Genomic DNA, 20778 nt, shown 5'->3' with positions numbered 1-20778 from the left:
TTTAACACATTTGCACTAGTGCAGGGATGGTATCTCTGCTTCTAGGTGGGCTAGCTTCATAATTCTTTTTTTGTTGGAAAGGTGAACTCACAGAGAGTGAAATAAGACTAGATCAAAACCAGTTGGCAATCAGGATAATTTTAAAACAATACATTTCGTCTGAGCCGCCATATTGAATTTTCTCTGGTAAAGTTTAATGGGCTGTAACTTCTGTTCAAGTGGGCCTGAAACATTCATATTACTTTATTTCACACAGTGGACATTCTAGAGCATGCCTGTATGCTAAACTTCACTGTGGCCTTTACTGTTACATAATTACCTGCAATTTTCAGATAAAGATTACATAATATTTTGAGAACAACTGGTTTCACAGGAAAACTAAAAGCATATTTGAAATCAGCATATTGAAATGCATAAACTGGGTAAGTTTCATGAATATCTATCAAGAAATAAGAAAAATAGTTCTAAGAGGGGTGTCCCCCCTTAAAGGAGTAAAGACATCTAAATTTTGGGTGCATGTTTTTTTGTTTGTGATGATGCGTAAGGCATTATTATAGATGGATTACCACCTGGTATTCTCCTACGACCGACCGCTAAATAATTTATAATTGCATTTCTATCTCTTGCCATTTCGGTTTCGGTTTCAACAGCCGAATGAGGACTTTGACGTCAACCTGTGCTTACAGGTCACGTGAGACATGAAAAAACTGCAATATAATTGCTGCTTCCACATTCGTTGTCATTCCGGCTTTTGAGGAAAGCTGGCTTCAGCACTGTAGTGAATTGAAACGATGAAGCAGAGATTATATGGGCGTTTTTTCATGCCTCACCTGACACAAAAGCACTTTTTGACATCACAGCCATCGTTCAGCTGTTGAAACTGAAACCGAAACAGCATGACAGAAAAAATTCGATTATAAATTATTTAGCGGTTTTAGGTGAATATCACATGGTGATTCATGTGTAGTAGTGCCTTCTGCATCATTTTAGAGAAGAAAACATGCCACCAAAATTAGGTGTCTGTACTCCTTTAAGGGGGGACAAACTTTTTCCTTATTTATGGGTGGATTTGGTTGAAACTTGCACCATTTGTATATTTTTGCATGCTGATTTCAAATATCTGATTAGTTTTCTTGTAGATGAAGTAGTTTCCAAATTTCACCTAATTCATGTTGCTCGTTTGGAGGTGAGCTAATTACTAAACACTCTATGGCATGATGAGAATAGACCTGCCAGAGTGATCTAGAAGGATCATAGAGTGCAACAAGAGAAAAATTAATGTGCTAGGAGAATTTCAACCAAAGTTACACCTAGTCAAACTTTTGTGACAAAAAGCCCAAGTTGGCACCCAAGATTGATAATTAATTTTGTAAATGTTGCCGTGTAATAACTGAACATATTTTAGTCTTAATGCACTGTCCAAGAGTTTTTCTTTCTAACAGAACAAGAATGAAAGCTATAGCACAAATAGTTTAAGAGATATCACTCCTCCAAAATTGCAGAACCCTGAAAATTGCAGTTTTGAGAAAACGAGAAAAAAACATCTCACATGATGTACATGTAAATTATGTCAATGATTGATATGTCAACATGATCAGAAACTAGTGGAAAGTGAACTAAAGCAAAAATAATGGCTTATGCCAATTTCAGCCTAAGTTATGCAATAGGAAACTTTTTAAAGGAAAGGTCCATTTGGGTACCCAAGACAGATAACCTTCTCAGTAAATTTTTTCTTGTAGTCATTGCATTTACCTTGGTGTCATGTGACTCACAAGGTTCCCTTTCTAGCAAAAAAAAAAAAATAATTATAGCAATAGCAAGAACAGGACCGGAGATGTTAATCTTTCAAAAATGCAACACCACGAAAATTGGGGGATTGTGAGAAGCACTCAAGCTTCACGGCATATTTAATCAGGAAAGAAAACCCCAAAGACTTTCGCATGCTTTCAAAATGCACCAGGAGCATAGTCAGGGTGCATGCTGTCGCGGTGCTTCTTTTTTTCCGCTTTAGCAAAGCCAAGCGAAGCCGCTCGCTTCTTCGCAGAACGCGTGTTATGGCACAAGTCCTTTTCTTCAGCTCTCCTGGAGACAGTTGCTGGCACGTTCGCGTTGCATTCTTGCAGAATTGCTGTTGCTGTATGCTTGCAGCCGGCATTGAAGCGCAGCACAGCTTCTGCTGTGGCTGCTTCCACAGCAAACAGTGACGAATGCCGCTCTTTGTGGATCAAGGTCCAGATGATCGAGTGGAAGCTCTCGTTTGAATTCTGGGTCTTCCCCCGAATGCACTTCCGCAGCAGGCTCTTCTCTGACAAGCGACTGTGCACGGGCAAAAGAGCTTCAGCCACATCGCTTGGCAGACTGTACTTATGCTTCGGTTCGGGCTCCTCTTTTGCTTTTGCAACGTTGTGGCGGCACCAAGACTGCTCACCAGTGGGTCACAAAGTGTGATTGGGGCAGTCATCAGTAGACGTGATGTGGTAATATGTTGCTATCACGGCTCGCTGCATGGCATCCACATTACCTACATTTGACCTTAGGGCTCGGCCATAATATATAGCCAGCTTGTCAACTAGATCAGCTGTGAGCCTTCCTCTGCCACCAAGACTTTGTTTTCCTGCACCCTTGTGCCTCTGCAAGAGGTTGCGCGAAGCTGCTCCCATACGCTTGTGCACATGGCTTTTGCAATCCTCCTTTAGCATCTTGAAGGGCATTAAACGTGCGACTGTCCCCATCGCATAACATCGTTGTGTAGCTCATATTGTGGTGCTGTAGAGACCTCTCAAATAGAATTTTGCCTGCCTCTACCTCCATTTGGCCAGCCTTGCAGTTGGTGTTCTTTTGGCACTCGTGGCGCGATTTCCAGAGTTCATAGCCGTCGGTGTTCGGCTTTGGGCCAGTTTCGCAGCCCAGACAAAAGTTTGACAGCACCACATAATTGAGCACATAGCCAGTGAAGAGTTCCACTACGGCACCGACGCCTATATGTGACGAGTGCCCGCGCGTCATCCATGTGCCGTCGTAACACACGGCAATGTTCCCCCTGTGCCCAAAACACTATTCGTCATATACCTTGTGGGGTTGACTACGAACCCGTGCCGAAGTGTTAATTGAGTGGCACTTCGCCCACATATCGTGGGTTCGGGCCAGAGCAAGATGAGGACATAACCAACGTTCGCCGCGCGGCTGCGCTCTCGCTCTGAAGGAAGGAAGGCGCAGTTATTATAGAGCACAAGTGTTTATTACACAGGAAGCTGCATTACACAACACTGCACTAATCCCCAGACCTCAGTATAAACCCATGGCCCAGCCGCAGCACCTGAAAGCGGGCCCGCGAAGGCGCGCGCGCAAAGCAAAGACTACATACGCGACGGCACAGCCAAGGGCGATAGCATGCCGCACGGCCAACCAATGGGTCAGATCTCGCGTGACACAACACGAGGGAGGATGGGGAATGCGCGGAGCACATCTCGACGACGCAGGTCGCACGTCGATGGTCCATCGTGCGTCATCACCGGTAGTGGCCGGCGATGACGGAGAACCAGCCAAATCAGGCCCTCCCGAATCCAGAGCGCGTGAGCGCCGCACAGGCGGGCGACGGGACTCCGGAGGCTCGAGCCTGGACTCAAGCGTACATACTAGGTGCGCAAGGTTACACCACTCGCGCTCTTGGTCCCTCGGCAAAGGCCGGGGCCCCTGGGAGGCGAAATCTACGCACCTTTCTGCTGCCCAAGTCGGTGGCGGTCTCCCCGTTCATTTCCCGCTCGGGCCTCTCGCCAAAACAACGCCCCCCAGCTGTCACTGGGAGTGACCCAATGGGGACGCGAGGTCGAAGCGGGAAGAACGGAAGGGAGGGTGATTTACAGCGGTTCTTCAACATAGCTTCCCTTGGAAAGGAGGACAACCAGCGCGGCCGCTTGCATTCCGCTCGCGGACACCCCACGAGGGGTCTCTAACGAGCAAACGGCAGCAGCGGGCGCGCACTCCGATCGCTCAAGAGGCCCAATCCCCACATCCCACTCTTCTTAAATGCTCCAGTCGCTCTGAATGCAGAGCTACGGTCACTACACACAGCACAAAACTGCCTGCGCTAGCATCAATGAGCTACCAGCCTTTCGCCATGCCTCCAGCCCTTAAACACACTTACACAGCATTCCCACAGACGCTACAGCTATAAATCACTAAGATGCGGCACTGCACAAGAAGTTCACAAAAGCACTCACGGCATAGCGATTACAAAATAGGATCACTCGAAGCTATACACAGCACAAATATACAACATTGTAATCTTACTTCTGCTCAAAAACTGAGTTCCCCCCCAGGGAGGTGCCTGCAGCTTGCAGGCGTCGCGACGGTGAGTGGCGACACCGCAGGTTCCCGAGCATCCGCAGGGACATCCCCGCAAGGGGATGATGGTGAACTGTGCATCACCATGGACCCGAGCACCCGCGCCTCGCCGTGCGTGGCATCGCCGTGTCCGGGGAAAAGGCGATCCTGGTGGTTGAGCCGATGCCGAGTGTTTGGACCCTTAAGGCCCCTTGGCGGAAGCAACACACCACTTTGGCCCCAGTTTCCTGCAGACGGCACCTCCGGCCTGACCCGACCGGGGGGAATCTGCAGTCGCCTTTTCCTATCCTCCTCTCCATCTTTCACTTTCCTATCTCTGTCTCACAACTCTCCTATATCCTACTCACTTCTCCTATATCCTACTCACTTTGGCCTATGCCCAGGCAAAGCCTGAGGCTGGTCCACCCCCGCCCCCAGCAGACACAGCTAGGGCTGCCCTGCCACCTCTGAGAAAGGGCCCACTGGCCCCCCAGTAAGCCACCCGTAAGGCTTCTCCCACTCGGAAGAGGTGTGTAAACCGTACACCCGCGGGTTCTCCGCGGGCCTCCAGAGCCTCTAGCAAGGCGATAGACTCAACGCTGAATTCGCCTCCACTGCAGCAGGAGCACAGCTCACTTGTGCGAAAAAGAAAAAAGAAGACCCCTGTAACAACACCCTCAAAATCGGTAGAGTAAAAGCTCGGTAATTCGAACTCGAAGGGGACAGGAAAATTGTTCAAATTCAGCGAAGTTCAAATTATTGAATGGGTGCTAGAATGAGCGGTTGTAGCACCCCGCCGCGCGGGCAGAACCCAAAGCAGTCACATCTAGACTCGTTATCGCGAGCTAGGCGCTGCTACACATTTGTGGCGGGCATATTCTGAGAATTAAGTTCATCCGGTTCTGTTGGCAAATGAAATAAATTGATCGGCCAGTTATGCGCCAGAAACACGTACTGGAATGCATTCGCTTGTGCAGTGAGCTTTAGTGCTGAAATATATGACGCTATTTATGCTCCAAAACATGTTTATTTACGCAGGGTTGTCAAAATTAAAAGTAATCAGCAAAGCGCATTTCCTTGCGTTTCTTCTGCTGAGACCTCATCAGCATCATCTGCAGCTTGCCCAAAGCTCCTGCGCAACGTCAGAGTTCTCATTGACAGAGAAGCGACGTGCTGCAACATCGAGTGCAGACGTTACTTCGCGTGCACTTGGCAGTGGCATAGTCTCATCACCACTGTCGGACTCATCACTGTCGGCTGTTCTCACCGCACGTGAGCCCTGCGACGTCTGCTGAGAGCATATCGGCGTCACTCAAGGGCTCCAACGTCTCCACGCTGCTGTCCACGTAGCTCGCGCTCGCGGCACCAACAAAAGCCGCCATCACCCGAACCCCGAACCGCCATATTATGTTATTTACACCGCGTAATCATGACCCAGCGACTGCGGTATAACGAAGACCTGGATCGGCTCGTGCCGAAGCATGAGCGGCGCGGGTGAGTGCTTAAGCAGTGAAAACCTGCTACGGCACGCACCGGGAACGCGGGCTCCGTGAGCCTCCTGCACTCGGCTTTTCTTTTTCTATTGTTTTACATCTGTGGTAAATTTGGGGCATGTTTTACTCACTCCGAGGAGCGTTGTCAGCCAGTGGCTCCTAGTTCAAATTAACTGTAGCGGATGCCGATTTGTTCGGATTATCGGGAGTTTTCCCTTATTGAAATATACGGGGATGTGCCGGGACCCGGGCGTCAGTTCGAATTAACTGAGTTCGAATTAACGAGCTTTAACTGTATCTAGTTTATAACTACGCTCCCAGAAATTATCCAAAGTGGCTTTACATATACACTGGAACTGCTGTGGACTATTAAATAACTGCAGTGAAATAAGAAAGCTTTTAAACACACATTCCTCAGTGGCTTTATACCTACAGGAAGCCAACTTAGGTCCCAAACAGATTAATATTTTAAGCAAGTATAAAGTCTTTCTGTGTGACTGTGAGCTCTTTGGAGGTTTTGCTGTTAAAGTACAGAGTGGTGTTGCAACCCGTGAAATCAGACTTAAAACCAAATATGAAGCTGTTGCAGTTGCTGTCCTTCATTTTAAAACGATCACAATATGTTCTATATATCTTGAGCCACGCTTAACAATTACACTTCATGACTTAAAAACACTTTCAGAACAGCTACCAGAGCCGTACCTGGCAGTTGAGGATTTCATTGCTCACTCCAGTTTTTGGGGAAGTGTGCAAACTAATACTAGGAGTCATATTTAAAAAAATTTTTTCTGTCCAGCAATGTCTGCCTACTCAATACAGGCAAGAACACCTACTGTTCTCCAAGCTCGGGAAGAATGAGCTGTGTAGACTTGTCTTTTAATTGACCACCTGTTTTTATGGATTTTAAATAGGATGTCCTTGACAACCCCTATTGCTTCCGTGCCTGTAGTAATTAGGTTGGCTTCATCACCATCAATCATCCCAAACAAACCGTGTTGTTGGAAGCTTCACATAGCTGACTGGACACTCTTTCGAGAAAAGACCACTCTGGAGGAGATTTTTTCTGACAGTATTGGTGTCGATGAACTGAACAAGATGTTCACGTCCTGCATCATTACTGCTGCACGCTTGGCTATTCCTCAGTCTTTGGTAGTGGTATGACAAAACCACAAGGTTTGATGTAACCAAGATTGCAGAGAAGCAAAAAAATTGGTGGTGGTTTAGCTCTGGTTAAACCTAGAGTGACGTGTCAGCTACAGCTGGCCGAGTGGAACTTGCTCAGTTGAATTGCAAAGTCCGTCTTTCGCCACTCCGTTTCTCTAGGCGTTCCTTCTTCATCTTCGTCCCAATTGACACGGCGCATGCGCACAGCTGTGGCAGCTCAGTTTTGCCGCCGCACCGCGCCGCCGGCAGCAGCAGGTGCTCGGCACCACGTGGCTGGTCATGTGACCAACCAGGTGACGAACCATGTGATCAGCCACGGCGCCGCACTGCCGGCAGCTGCTCCGCACCACGTAACAGCGTGGCAGCGCAGCCACAGGGTGGCGGTGCTGCCACGCTGAAGGCTCGAAATGCTACCGTAATGTAGCTATTGCTACAAAAAACACAGAATAAAGCCTGGGGAATTTTTCACAGGTACCCGATGCACGAGGGCCTTATAAATTTTAAAAAGGCAAGAGCTAATGCGTGGCGCATCGTGTAGTGCTGAGAGGGCTTCCTGGCAGGGCTACGTATCGTCCATAAACAGTTCAATCACATGCAAAGAAATCTGGGCGCAAGTTTGTAAACTAAACAGTAACTTCTCCCCTTTCACAATTCCTTTTCTTACAGCCCCTGGTACACATACATAGAGGAACAAGCAGACGTCTTACCTGAACATTTCTCAAGTGTTTCTAGTTCTTCACATTACACAGAATCTTTCTTAAAATTACAAAAACACAGCCTAGAAACAGACTTCCAACGAGTGGCTGCTCAAACGAACCGTAATATCTGTTGCATATATGCAGCCAATGCAAGCAGTGAAATTAAAAATGCACTCATGGGTAGAAAGGAATAAGATAATCAGAGAACTTGACGCGCTATGTTGTTGACACTTGTTACGTCTCGCCTACGACGCGCGGTATAGCCGGCGCGGATGCAACGGACGCCGCGGCTTCGTTCATCGCGGCCGCAACGCCTCCCGCCAAGCGCGTCCAGGCAGGTTTCAGCGCCACGTGTCGTCGTGCGTGCGTGTGTGTGTGTGTGTGCATGTTGGTGCCCACGCTTGTCAAAGCGCGGCAGCCGGGGAGAGGAGCTCCCCAACTGGGAGGCGAGGAGGTCTGACCGGCGCCGGCCCGGCGGACGCGCCCGTCACGTCTGGACATGTCCGTGCGTCGCCGTCTTGTGCGACTCATCCCAAGCCGTTCCTTCTTGCCCTCGAATCCGAGGGTATAAAAAGACAGCTGCGCCGGACGCCAAGAGAGACTTCGATTTCTTCCTTCGAGTAACGTGGTCGCCCTGACCGGCTGCTCATTTGCGATGCCAGAATAAACAAGTTGTTCTGTTGCCAGTCGACTCATCCTTTGCCGGGACCTTCGGATGTTTCCAGCTTTGCCCCAGGCCGCCAGGCCAACGCTACCCTTGGGGCTTGCAACCCATTTGCAACAACTGGTTGCCAGCGGTGAGATCCCGACAACGGAGGCCAGCAGCGAAGATATGCGGTCAACTGTATGCTGAGCAGCACAACGACCATCCGGGAGCAGTGCAACGAGCCCTGTGTGATGACTGGTTGCCTGCAGCGGAACGACTGCGCTGAATTCTTGGCTGCGAGGTTTGGTGAGTGCGGGACTTTCTTCTTCTGAGTTTTGCCAGGCTTTTGCTAGTGTCAGAAACAGAGCTGGTAATTGTGTTGTCGTTGCTGCCGGGTTAGTTTGCGGCAAGACAATAGTAGGCAGTAGAGAAAGCAGCATTCGGAGCAGCCATGGATTTGAAGTCGTTGCGCAAACCGAAATTGCTGGAGCTTGCAAGAGAGTTGGGTCTGGATGTCTCAGACAAACTCAGAAAACCAGAACTGCTAAGGGCTATTCTTGAGTTGGAGGCTGAGGATGACGAGCTGTCGGAATGCCTTGAGACAATTGAGGAGAGGGAGCAAAAAGAGAAAGATGAGCGCGAACGTAAAGAGCAAAAAGAGAAAGACGAGCGCGAACGTAAAGAGCAAAAAGAGAAAGACGAGCGCGAATGTAAAGAACAAAAAGATAAAGAGAAAGAAGAGCGCGACCGTCAACACGCTTTGGAAATGAAGCGTCTCGAGGTAGAGATGGAACGCGCTCGTAATGGAAGTCAGGCACACGGTGCAGGAGAACGGGTATCGTTCAAAATGACTGACCTGATGCGGCCGTTTAAGCTTGGAGAGGACATTGGTTTGTTCCTGGTTAACTTTGAGCGAACGTGCGAGAAGCAGGGGTTCTCTCGGGAAACGTGGCCACAGCGCTTGCTCACTTTGTTACCCGGCGAGGCGGCCGACGTAGTCGCTCGCTTGAAGAGAGAGGAGGCAGAGGATTTCGACCAAGTGAAATCGAGTCTGCTAAAAAAGTACAGGCTGTCAGCGGAGGCGTTCCGTCGGAAGTTTCGGGAAAATGAAAAAGGCAGAAGTGAGTCATATACAGAGTTTGCCTACAGGCTTATGTCAAACATGCAGGAGTGGCTCAAAGAAGAGAAAGCGTTTGGTGACCACGAGAAAATTCTGCAGTGTTTCGGGCTAGAACAGTTTTATAGTCGGTTACCTGAGAACGTGCGGTACTGGGTCTTGGATAGGCCAGACGTTAGTACAGTGGCTAAAGCCGCCGAGCTAGCCGAGGAGTTTGTGACGCGTCGGGCTCACGGAGCTAAGGACGGTCAAAAGGGTGAATTTGGCTCCGAGTCTGAGAGGCCGAAGTTCACACCCATGAGAGCAAGGGGGGACACACGTAGTGCGGATGCGAGTGAAAGCAGTCCGACCGAACGTAAGGAGACGGCGGCAGCCGAAGCCGAACGCAGAAAGCGGTTCGAGAGGAGGCAAGCGCGCGTGTGTTATATGTGCCAGAAGCCGGGTCACTTTTCGGCGCAGTGTCCAGAAACAAAAAGAAAAGTCGTGTGTTTGTCATTATGTAGCACCGACGAGAACATGAAGCTTCTCGAGCCTTACATGCGAGACTTCCTCGTGAACGGGAAAGAGTGCCGAGTGCTTCGTGATTCTGCAGCTACAATAGATGTAGTTCACCCCTCTTACGTAGAACCCGATATGTTCACGGGCGAGTGCGCATGGATCAAGCAAGCCGTGGAAGCTCATAGCGTGTGTCTGCCCGTAGCAAAAGTGCTTATTGAAGGACCTTTCGGAGCACTTGAGACGGAGGCCGTAGTGTCATCTACGCTGCCCCCCCAGTACCCGTACCTATTTTCGAACAGGTCCGATCACCTCCTGCGCGAGAAGGGGCTTTTGTTTGGTGAGGCTAGCGTTCAGGCCTTAACCAGATCGAGAGTTCGGGAGCTCGCTGCAAAGGCGGTAGTTGCGGGGCCGACGTTGTCGAACAATGAAAAAGGGTCGGAGGCTCAGCAAGCTGATATTCCGAGCACGTCCGAACTGGATAAAATTGAGCCTGTAGCGTTGAAGGCACCAGGTACTGGAGAGGAAATGCCCGACACGGGCAAGTTAGAAGAGCTTCCGGTCGAGCTTCCGGGACTAGGCTCAGTGACGAACAGGGAAGACACCGATCATGTCATTAGTGACTTAATCGGTAAAGCACCACTGTCGCCTGAGCAGAAAACCGAACTACACCAACTCTTACAAGAGTTTCAAGGTCAGTTCTCTGAGAGGCCTGGTAGGACTTCTGTCCTTACTCATGATATAGAACTTACCTCCCCAGAGCCAGTACGATCCAAGGCGTACCGGGTGTCACGCCGCCAGCGCGATATTATGGAGGCTGAGGTAAAGAAAATGCTACAGCTCGGTGTTATTGAGGCGGGTGAGAGTGATTATACCTCCCCTTTGATTTTAGTTGAGGTACCGGGCAAGGAACCTCGTCCTTGCGTCGACTACCGCAGGCTTAATTCCATCACTAAGGATCAAATTTATCCGATCCCTAACATCGAGGAGCGCCTTGAGAAAGTTAGTAGCGCTCAGTTTATTTCCACCCTAGATCTTGTCAGGGGTTATTGGCAGGTTCCACTTACAGAAGAGGCTAGTAGGTATGCGGCGTTCATTTCACCAATGGGAACATTCCGTCCTAAAGTTTTGAGTTTTGTTTTGAAGAACGCGCCATACTGCTTTTCAAGCCTCATGGACAAAGTGTTGCGGGGACAGGAAGAATTCGCTTTACCGTATTTAGACGACGTAGCGATATTCTCCGCATCCTGGTCTGAGCATATGGCACACTTGCGGGCAGTGCTAACCCGCCTGCGCGAAGCGGGCTTGACAGTCAAGGCTCCCAAGTGCCAATTAGCACAGGCCGAGGTTGTCTACCTCGGTCACGTGATTGGACAGGGTCGTCGCCGCCCCTCTGAAATAAAGGTGGCCGCTGTGCGAGACTTCCCGCAACCGCGCACGAAGACCGATATTCGGTCGTTCTTAGGTGTCGCCGGCTACTATCAGAGGTACATCCCCAGGTACTCCGATATCGCGGCTCCCCTGACAGATGCTCTAAGAAAAACAGAGCCCCAAACAGTCGTCTGGGGCGAGACAAAGGAAAGAGCTTTCAGCGCCCTAAAGAGCGCCCTAACAAGCCAGCCTGTGCTACGATCGCCAGACTACACAAAAGGGTTCGTTGTTCAGTGCGATGCTAGTGAGCGAGGCATGGGCGTTGTACTGTGATAAAGGGAAAATGGAGAAGTGGAACACCCCGTCCTGTATGCTAGTCGTAAGCTGACCTGTCGTGAGCAGGCGTACAGCGCCACCGAGAAAGAGTGTGCGTGTCTCGTGTGGGCCGTTCAGAAATTGTCATGCTACCTAGCCGGCTCGAGGTTTATCATTGAGACGGATCACTGCCCTCTCCAATGGCTGCAGACCATCTCTCCCAAAAATGGCCGCCTCCTGCGCTGGAGCCTCGCTTTGCAACAATATTCCTTTGAGGTGCGTTACAAAAAGGGGAGTCTCAACGGTAACGCCGATGGCTTAAGTCGAAGCCCCTAACGTAGGAATCCGCCTCAAAGTTGTTTGTTAGTGATGTTTTCTTCCTGAGGCAGGATTTTTAACATATTGCTTTTGTTTAGTGTTTCAAAGTGATTATGTGCTTTCTAGTGCAATTTTCCAATTTGTGGACGCGTTCTGAGTGCTGCTTGACTACCGTAAGGAACTAGGCAGTAGTATAAAAGGGGAAAGAGCCTGGCAGAGCTTAGTGAGGGTTGTCTCGTGCTTGCTGACTGAGCGGTTGCGTTTCGGCGTAGTTCTAACGCTTGCTGGGAACGAGCACAAAAATGGCAACTCTCCCGAAGTCACTTTGCAGTGTCCTGTGTGATTCTGAACATGTGAACGAGGCCTTCTCTGTGCGCTGCGCTCAAGCAACGTCGAGGGACGATCGGTTTCGATTACGAGCATCACCGAGCGACATCCCTCTGGACAGCGGATGCAGTCCCCTGACCATCGGGATCTCCTTCTCCCGGCGGGGCGGTCTGTTACGTCTCGCCTACGACGCGCGGTATAGCCGGCGCGGATGCAACGGACGCCGCGGCTTCGTTCATCACGGCCGCAACGCCTCCCGCCAAGCGCGTCCAGGCAGGTTTCAGTGCCACGTGTCGTCGTGCGTGCGTGTGTGTGTGTGTGCATGTTGGTGCCCACGCTTGTCAAAGCGCGGCAGCCGGGGAGAGGAGCTCCCCAACTGGGAGGCGAGGAGGTCTGACCGGCACCGGCCCGGCGGACGCGCCCGTCACGTCTGGACATGTCCGTGCGTCGCCGTCTTGTGCGACTCATCCCAAGCCGTTCCTTCTTGCCCTCGACTCCGAGGGTATAAAAAGACAGCTGCGCCGGACGCCAAGAGAGACTTCGATTTCTTCCTTCGAGTAACGTGGTCGCCCTGACCGGCTGCTCTTTTGCGATGCCAGAATAAACAAGTTGTTCTGTTGCCAGTCGACTCATCCTTTGCCGGGACCTTCGGATGTTTCCAGCTTTGCCCCAGGCCGCCAGGCCAACGCTACCCTTGGGGCTTGCAACCCATTTGCAACACACTGCATGTTGCTTCTTTCTTCCTCTGCTTATTAAGCGTTGTATACATTTTGTCTTTTTTAGTACTTGTTTCGTCGTCATGTATGCTTTTTCTTCTTTCAAGGTTGAAGTTTTGTACTCTGCCTCTTCTGCTTGGACCGTACTTGGTCCGCAGTATGTGATAAATAAAATAAAATAGCCTGCTTGTGCATAGAAATAGCTAGGACAGAAAACGGGCCCCTGTATTTAGTCTTCCTGGACGTAAGTGTTGCGTATGATAACGTTAGTATGGAATTCCTATGGAGCACACTGAGATGAAGGTCATGAGATAATTGATTTCCTAAAGGAAATATACCAGCATAATGAAGTGGGAATTACACGGGAAGGGATAAAAAGCACAACTGTCGAAGTACACTGAGGATTAATGCAGCATTGTCCGCTGTCATCTCTGCTGTTCATGCTTTGTATGATAAATATTGAAAGAAGGCTACAAGGAAGTGATCTTGGTTATAATCTGTCATACAGATTAGGTGAAAAGATCATAGAGCAGCGGCTCCCCTGTTTACTGTATGTGGACGAAATTGTACTATTAGCTGATAGCTAGGAAGATTTGCAGACTCAGGTTAATTATTTTGGAGAGGAAGGGGACACTCTAGGCTTCACTCTTTGCGCAGTCAAGTCAGGTGTGATGATTTCAATAGTTATACAAAGCACTGAAATACCTTACTAGCAGTATACAGTTGTCTCTGGTCATGGATAAATGGAGTACCAGTATACATGGAAAAGCACTGACAGACTCTTAGGGAAAAAGGGCAAAGAGAAGCAGTAATAATGAAACATAGGGCATTGGGGGGGCACAACAAAATGTGAAGCACTGAGAGGTATTTCGAAAGGAATAATGTTGCCAGGGCTTATACCCCTGTCACACGGGCATTTCGAAGGCCCTCGAATCAATAGTCTATCGACTCAAAGGCGATCGAGCGCTGCTACACGGGCAGTTTCAATGGCCATCGAGTCAACGGAGCAGCGCGGAACTCCATCGAGATTTCGAGGGCCTTCCAGCGCAGCCTAAGGTTGCTAGCGTTGCTTCGAGCGGCGCTAAGCACACTTTCGTACACGACACATTCACGGTACAAAAGCATGAACAAACATTATTCGCCTAAACTTTAATGCAAGCAGTCAGTACAATAATTTTAAAACTGTATAAGACTGGTTTTAAGCGCATTAAGCGCATTAATTTTGCGTTGCAGTCTTTGCGTTGCTTGCATACTTAGCGTTGACAACATGGCGGTGCCCTGCCCGCCCGCTTCACAGCGATAATAGCTTTGTCGCTAATCCCTGAAAGCAATATCGTGTTCTAAGCTGTTGTATTCGCCTTCAATTTGTCCATTCTTACCGTCGCACAAAGTTTAAAGAGACAAACAGCTCTTATTTTTCAGATATCAAGGCGATTTTCCAGGTGTTCAGCCTGACGAAGCAGCGCTCCGACGCAGTTGAACTGGCTTGGTTTTGGCTCGTCTTGTATTAGAGTGGCTACAGCAGTGTCTGCTTCTGTCCGCCGTGTACGCGCAATTAAAGGGGTTTTAAACGACATGCACGTATGCGTGTATTTAAGCATTCAGTATACATTTATCAAATATTTTTGTTATTTTTGCAAAATCCAAAGTAGCGATTGTGGCGCCACACAAGCTTGGCGTAAGACACGAGAACCATTTTAATGGCCATTGAGATTTGCCATGTAGCAGCGACACAACTCCTTCGAGTTTGATGGCGATTCAGAATTTCGAAGTCCCTTGACTCGATGGCCATTGAAACTTGCCGTGTGACAGGGGTATTACATTCGGAAATGTGTTGTGTGCCTAAGGTCAGAAGTTCAGTTGCGACTTTAGAAATGAAACGGAGAGCTGTTGGAAGATTAGCACTAGGTGCCCACGGGAAAACCACAAACGAGGCAGTATAGGGGGATATGGGCTGGGCATCATTCGAAGCACGGGAAGCTCAGAGTAAAATATTATACGAAGAATGCCTGGGGAAATGGGACGATAGCAGGTGGGCAGCTAAAGCATTTTAATACCTATACAGAAAGAGCGTTGACTCACAGTAATGGAAAAGGACCATGAAAATAACCAGTAAGTATGCAGGACACAAGGACGGAGACATATAGAGCTTTGAACAACTGGTGAAAAATGCAGATGGTAATATAACTGGATTAATTCAATGGACGGAAAGCAGCCTGTAGAGCTATGTTGAAATAGGAAAGGGCAGATCAGGAATTAATCGTCCAGTGACAGCTCAAGAAGCAGTGCCCTACTCTTAGAAGCTAGATCAGGGTGTCTTAGAACATGATGGTGCAAAAAGAAACCATAATCTGCTGCTACAAAAACTGGAACACTACGGAATTAGGGGAGCCACTTTGTCTCTGCTAAAATCATACTTAGCTCATCGCAGACAAATGGTTGCTCACAATAACAAGTTGTCGAGCCTTGAACCACTTCTCTCTGGTGTTCCCCAGGGCAGCATAATGGGGCCCTTGTTATTCCTTGTTTACATCAATGGCATCTTTTTTTACCCCTGCCGTTGACCTTGTGCGCTTTGCTGACGATATTACAGCACTATTGTCAGGTAGCACAGAAGCCGAATTATTTTCGCGAGCCAATAACTTCCTGGAGTATCTTAACGAGTGGTCAAGAAATAACAACCTGAAAGTGAATTCTGATAAGACGAAGGCCGTTTTATTCCGAACAAGAAACAAAACTCTTCACGCCAACTTCACCCTATCACTAGGAGGCAAAACCATTGCAATCGTGCCAAACATAAAATGCTTAGGAGTAATCTTCTCAGAGTGTCTCACCTGGGACGAGCAGGTCAATCATGTTCGGAAACAACTAAATCGCTTCAACGGTCTTATTTGCCAACATAGGGACACACTTCCGTCTCAAGTAAAGGTCCTTATTTATCAAGCATTCTTTCTCCCATCACTGACATACTGTCTCACAGTTTGGGGAACAACGACCCAGCACAACATATCCAAACTAATAACAGCACAAAAGCGGGCAATTAGACTAATAGCAAACATATTGTGGTATACCCACACACATCCATACTTCATTAAATTTGGCATTCTAAAGATCAGTTCTTTGTTTCCTTTCAGATTGCTATCAATGTACAAAACTGCGGTTATTACCAACAATAAAACCACTCTCTCGCTTCTAAAAATATCTCGCTATTCAACAGTGTATGATAGCCGCTCTCATTTTCCTTGGTCATTGCCTCTTTGTCGCACCAAATACGGTATGCAATCATTGTCTTTTATTCTTTCAAAATAATAGAAAATAACAACATATCGCTAAGAGATATCACAGTGAAGAGCCTAAAAACCGTTTTGTACCTGTTTGAAGACGTTTAGCTTGAACTTGCTCTGAACTGTAAATAAGATTATAACGCGGGTAAATTCTGCTTATGTTGTACACTTGGATGATGTAGTGCTTTTGTTTTGTAGTATTTACATTGCTTTTTGTTTTGATTGTGATGCTAAATGTTGAAATGTAGTATTTAATTCATGTTGATACTTCAGTTTTTTGTTTCGACTGCCTCACCTGTAGCTGCCTTGTGAATAACTGAGGCAATACGCTGCCTCGGAAATGTGGGCGTAGGGTGCCTCTCAAGCTGCATTCAAGTAGCTTTTTTCCCTGCGTCCTCTCTCTCCCTGTGATACCTGCACCACTAAGAGCGAGAAATAAACCAACTTCAACCAAAGAAATGATGCGTGCAGTGTGTGGTAAATCTGTAGAAACAGTTGAACACGTCATTCTCAAATGTGGCAGTATCCATACAGATATTGATGCTGGCACAATCACTCTCCCTGAGGCTTTAGGGTTTAGAGATAACAATAGTCGGTGGTAGAACTTTATCATCATCATCATTAGCCTGACTGTGCCCACTGCGGGGCAAAGGCCTTTCCCATGTAAGAAGCAATTGGAAGATTGGTGGCTCAAAAGCAGGGAGGCGACGTAAGGTAACAAATGCAGGAATAAAAATTGCATGTAAAGAAAATGGCAAATTTATAGACCGATAACACCATTCAAGAAATATAAAGGGAAAAAAAGGCCAATCACGGTGGCAACTGCTGCCACCCCCGTTTCAAAGGGGACGCTCTCAACTTTGGTGGCTTGTTGCAATGCAACCACCCCTGTTTCAAAGGGGGCATTCCCATCTCCAATCCAACCATCCATCCATCCATCCATCCATCCATGGCGCATTGTGTCAACTGTGGTGGCTCGTTGCAACCTAGACCCTTAGCACGTTCCTTTCTTGTCAATTCCTGTTTTATTGTCACATAACTTTCGGGTGGTTCATCTACGTTTCAAGTAATGCAGTGCTAGCTAACAGATGCCGTATTTACTCACGTAATGAACCCACTTTTCCAGAAAAGTTGGCATCAATTTGGGGGCAGGGCTTATTACGTGAGGAAGAGAAGTTTTGGCAGATTATTTTGTGGCAGTTGAAATTTAATATCATACGTCCACCCATTTTTCCCCCACCTCCCCACCCATCCATCATTAGCAAAAGTGTTTGGTCTAAAAGTTGCGTTACCCATATTCGTGTCACCGGTGTTGAGCGTTGTTCACTTGAGAAGGTGTTTGCTGGATCACGGCATGATCCAACTATTTTGTGATAGCCAGCGGTACCGGCCCTCATGGTCAGGCGTTCATTTTTTACGCAACGTTAAATAAATTCTCAATGACAGAAGTCGTGAGTTTTTCATTACGCATGTAACTACGATACTCAGTGCAATGAAGGTCAGCCACTACAATACCTTCGTAACCTGGAGTTCACAAACACATGCGCTTCAAAAGGGACGGTGTGAGGGAATTGAGAAACTCTGTAGCATCGAGGCATCCGCTACATTCAGGTTCAGCTGTATTATGCATTCGTTGAGTGCTCTTTCACAATCTGCCGTCCTCAGATGACCCAATGCTTTGTTTTTAGTCTTGTGAGCTTATCTCTAGCACCTTTATGTAACGTCATGTGCGTAACTAGCAACTCCATGAAGCGCCCTTCTTTCGGCAGAACCTGTGCATGCTTGTTCTTGATGGTGCTGTAGAGCTGATGGCCCCCTTTGCCATTTAATTCCTTGCTAGTCCATGTGCACATCCTGTCCATGCAGCAAGATGGTTTTGCTCTTGTCGTTTCGTGTGGGCTTTGATTTTGAAATATTTTTTGCGCTGCTCTAGTCAAGTAAATTTGAGCATTAGTTATTTCCTTCACGGTTATTGGCCAGGCCAAATACTGTTTTTTTATGCCACACAAGAATGTGAAAACCATGCCATCACTTTTAACAGCTTCAGGTACACCAGTAACCTCTTGATATCAGTTCGGCTAGGCATCACAGCGACGACAGTTTAGTTATTGTCCAAGATCTGGTCTTAGCGGCATTCTGCAGAGCCTTGCACTGTTTTTGTTAATCAATGTGGCCCTTGCCACCACTGAACGCATGTGAATTCTACATGGTGATTCATGTTCTTTGGTTCACAAATCCACATGACTTGAGTGTAACTGCTGGATTTGTCTGCTGCAGATTGTGTTCTACAAGAATGGTGAGTGCGTTGGAACTGCGTGGAGAGACATCAATGAAGGAATGTACTTCCCGGCAATCTCTCTGTATAAAGGCTGCACGGTGAGCCTCTTGTTTGGTTTGGTGTCTTGTCTCATAATGCATGCAGGAATTTTTTGTTCATGCTTTATTGCCATTCTTTTTCACAAATGTACCAGGTGCGCCTGAATTTTGGCCCCAATTTTAAGCACAAGCCAAAGGATATACCATGCTCGGGGGTGAGTACAGGTGGTCTGCTGTGTGCATGATGTTTGTAATCCCTGCTGTGAGAAGTGATCATGTGCTGTGGCAGTGCACAGGAAAATTGATGCTTTCTCCTAGAGACTAGCGGTTGAGGCTGTTTCATGTGCAAGCGAAAACTCGCGGAGTGGCGCACGAACCTGTTTCGGGGAGCTGTGGCAATGAGGTTCCAACAAGTGGGACATTTATTGCCAGCATATGAAACAGTCTTTATTTAGCAGTTACCACTGATTACAACTCATGTGGTCACATTGTTTTGAAGTCTTTTTTTTTTTTGTCAGCAGATTTCTGTACTGCACAGTTTCGTAGCACAAGTGAGGCATGTACGTGAAATGAAGCTGCGGTAAAGTGAAAAGCAGAGTTGGTAATTTGTGATCTTCTTGAGCAGTTTTCATCACCATGCATAAACCAACAAGTTTTCATGTGTGCTTGCACATAAATACTGTTGTGGTGCAGGCTGCTCTAAACTGTGCCAAAAACATCAGCAGCGCCAATGTCATTTCAGCTTTAGGGGCTTTTTGTGCACTCTGATTTATCAAGTACCAGCACATTCCTGAAACCTTAATTGCCCTCTGCAGTGAAGTGCAGTATACAGTAAAACCTAGATAATTCAAACTCTGTTTATTCGAAATCTTGGATAATTAGAAGAATCTCTGTAGACCAGTAATTTCTAATATAAATTTGACCGGATAATTCTGGAGATCTGGGGTGCTATGTGGGAATGTCCAATCCCCGATTTCGCCGCAAACTAGTTATGCGATAGTTCCTCAGAGCCATGAGGCAGCGCCGCAGAGTGATGCCAATGCATGATATGCGAAGTGCCTGTGCCCCTTTACTCACAGCACAAAAACAATCTATGGTACGGCTTGCAAACCTCTGAACCGCACGCCTGAGCTTGCCCTGCGATGTGACCACGATGGGTTGAATGTGCACAACACCGGCCTGCACCATTTCTTTGAGTGGTGTGCCGCGGTTGGAGGGCCCCTGTAAAAAAAAAACATTGCAAATTTCAATTGGGCATTCCAAATGGTGTCATTTGGATTTTTAAATTGATTGCAGTTGTGTTTTTAGCTACCCAACCAATTGGACCCATTAGGCCCTAAGCAATTATTGTATTCAGGAAATAATCATAAAATGTACGTCACAATTAAGTTGACCAAAATACATAATGTGAGAAATATTTCTTCAACTTAACATCAACGTGCGAAAGGAAAACTGATTTGGGAGGACTATAGGGAGACACTGCCTGGTGCCAATCAACATTTTTACTCAGGAATTGAAAATTATTTTTTTTATGGAAAGAAAGGCCAACGACTCACGTACATCACACTTAAGAAACACTACAGTTGAATCCCGGCACAACGAATGCCACTTTAACGAAATTTTCGCCACTACGAAGTATTTCTCATTCCCCGTGAAATCCCCATAGGAGTTAATGTATTAAAATTCCCTCGAAAACGAATTACTTCGTGAGCACGCATTCGCTTCTACGAATTTTTCACAAGCATTCACCGGTCAGTGGCCCACCTTTCTTCAAAAGTTGGGTGCTGTACGAGATTATTCCCTGCTAAAGCAGTGGCTTGGAGCAGCTAAATTATGCACGGAATGTATGTTTATTACATTTTCATGTATTCTTTATTAAAAAAATTGGTTGGGAGTCGTTTATTTGTTATAGGAAAGCAGCGAGGGGACTTGTTGGTGCCGTGCAAAGGCCGCCGGCCGTACGAGGGCCAAAGACGAATCCAAATCCAGTTGCCAGCCTCCCCTCCCCGCCTTCTCCGCAGCCCTTGCCACCATTTTCTCGTGTGTCGGTGTGTGTTGATCGTCGATCTCTCGCTGCAGTCTGATCTCGTTGATCGCCTCTGCCATGTTGCCGCCAACGAAGAAGCGAAAGTTTATTTCGCTAGAGGAAAAGGATAGAATTATCTCCGAAGCGGAAAGCGGGAAGAAGAAAGCAA

At 47.6% G+C, this 20778-nt stretch overlaps 1 protein-coding gene across 3 annotated transcripts in view; it reads left to right on the top strand.

The window, feature by feature from the left end:
* The window catches only part of LOC144116099 (set1/Ash2 histone methyltransferase complex subunit ASH2-like), a 161812-nt gene that overhangs the window by 119181 nt on the left and 21853 nt on the right, over positions 1–20778 (top strand). For all 3 annotated transcript variants that reach the window (XM_077650777.1, XM_077650774.1, XM_077650776.1), the window contains 2 exons: positions 18545–18643; positions 18739–18798. In XM_077650777.1, the coding sequence (XP_077506903.1) occupies positions 18545–18643; positions 18739–18798 (159 nt within the window). The remainder of the gene's footprint in view (positions 1–18544; positions 18644–18738; positions 18799–20778) is intronic.

Source organism: Amblyomma americanum, chromosome 1 (genome assembly GCF_052857255.1).
Source record: "Amblyomma americanum isolate KBUSLIRL-KWMA chromosome 1, ASM5285725v1, whole genome shotgun sequence".
In the NCBI taxonomy this organism is placed as follows: domain Eukaryota; kingdom Metazoa; phylum Arthropoda; class Arachnida; order Ixodida; family Ixodidae; genus Amblyomma; species Amblyomma americanum.
The sequence above is the reverse complement of the archived record's forward strand: the minus strand, read 5'-3'. Positions and strand labels throughout refer to the sequence as shown.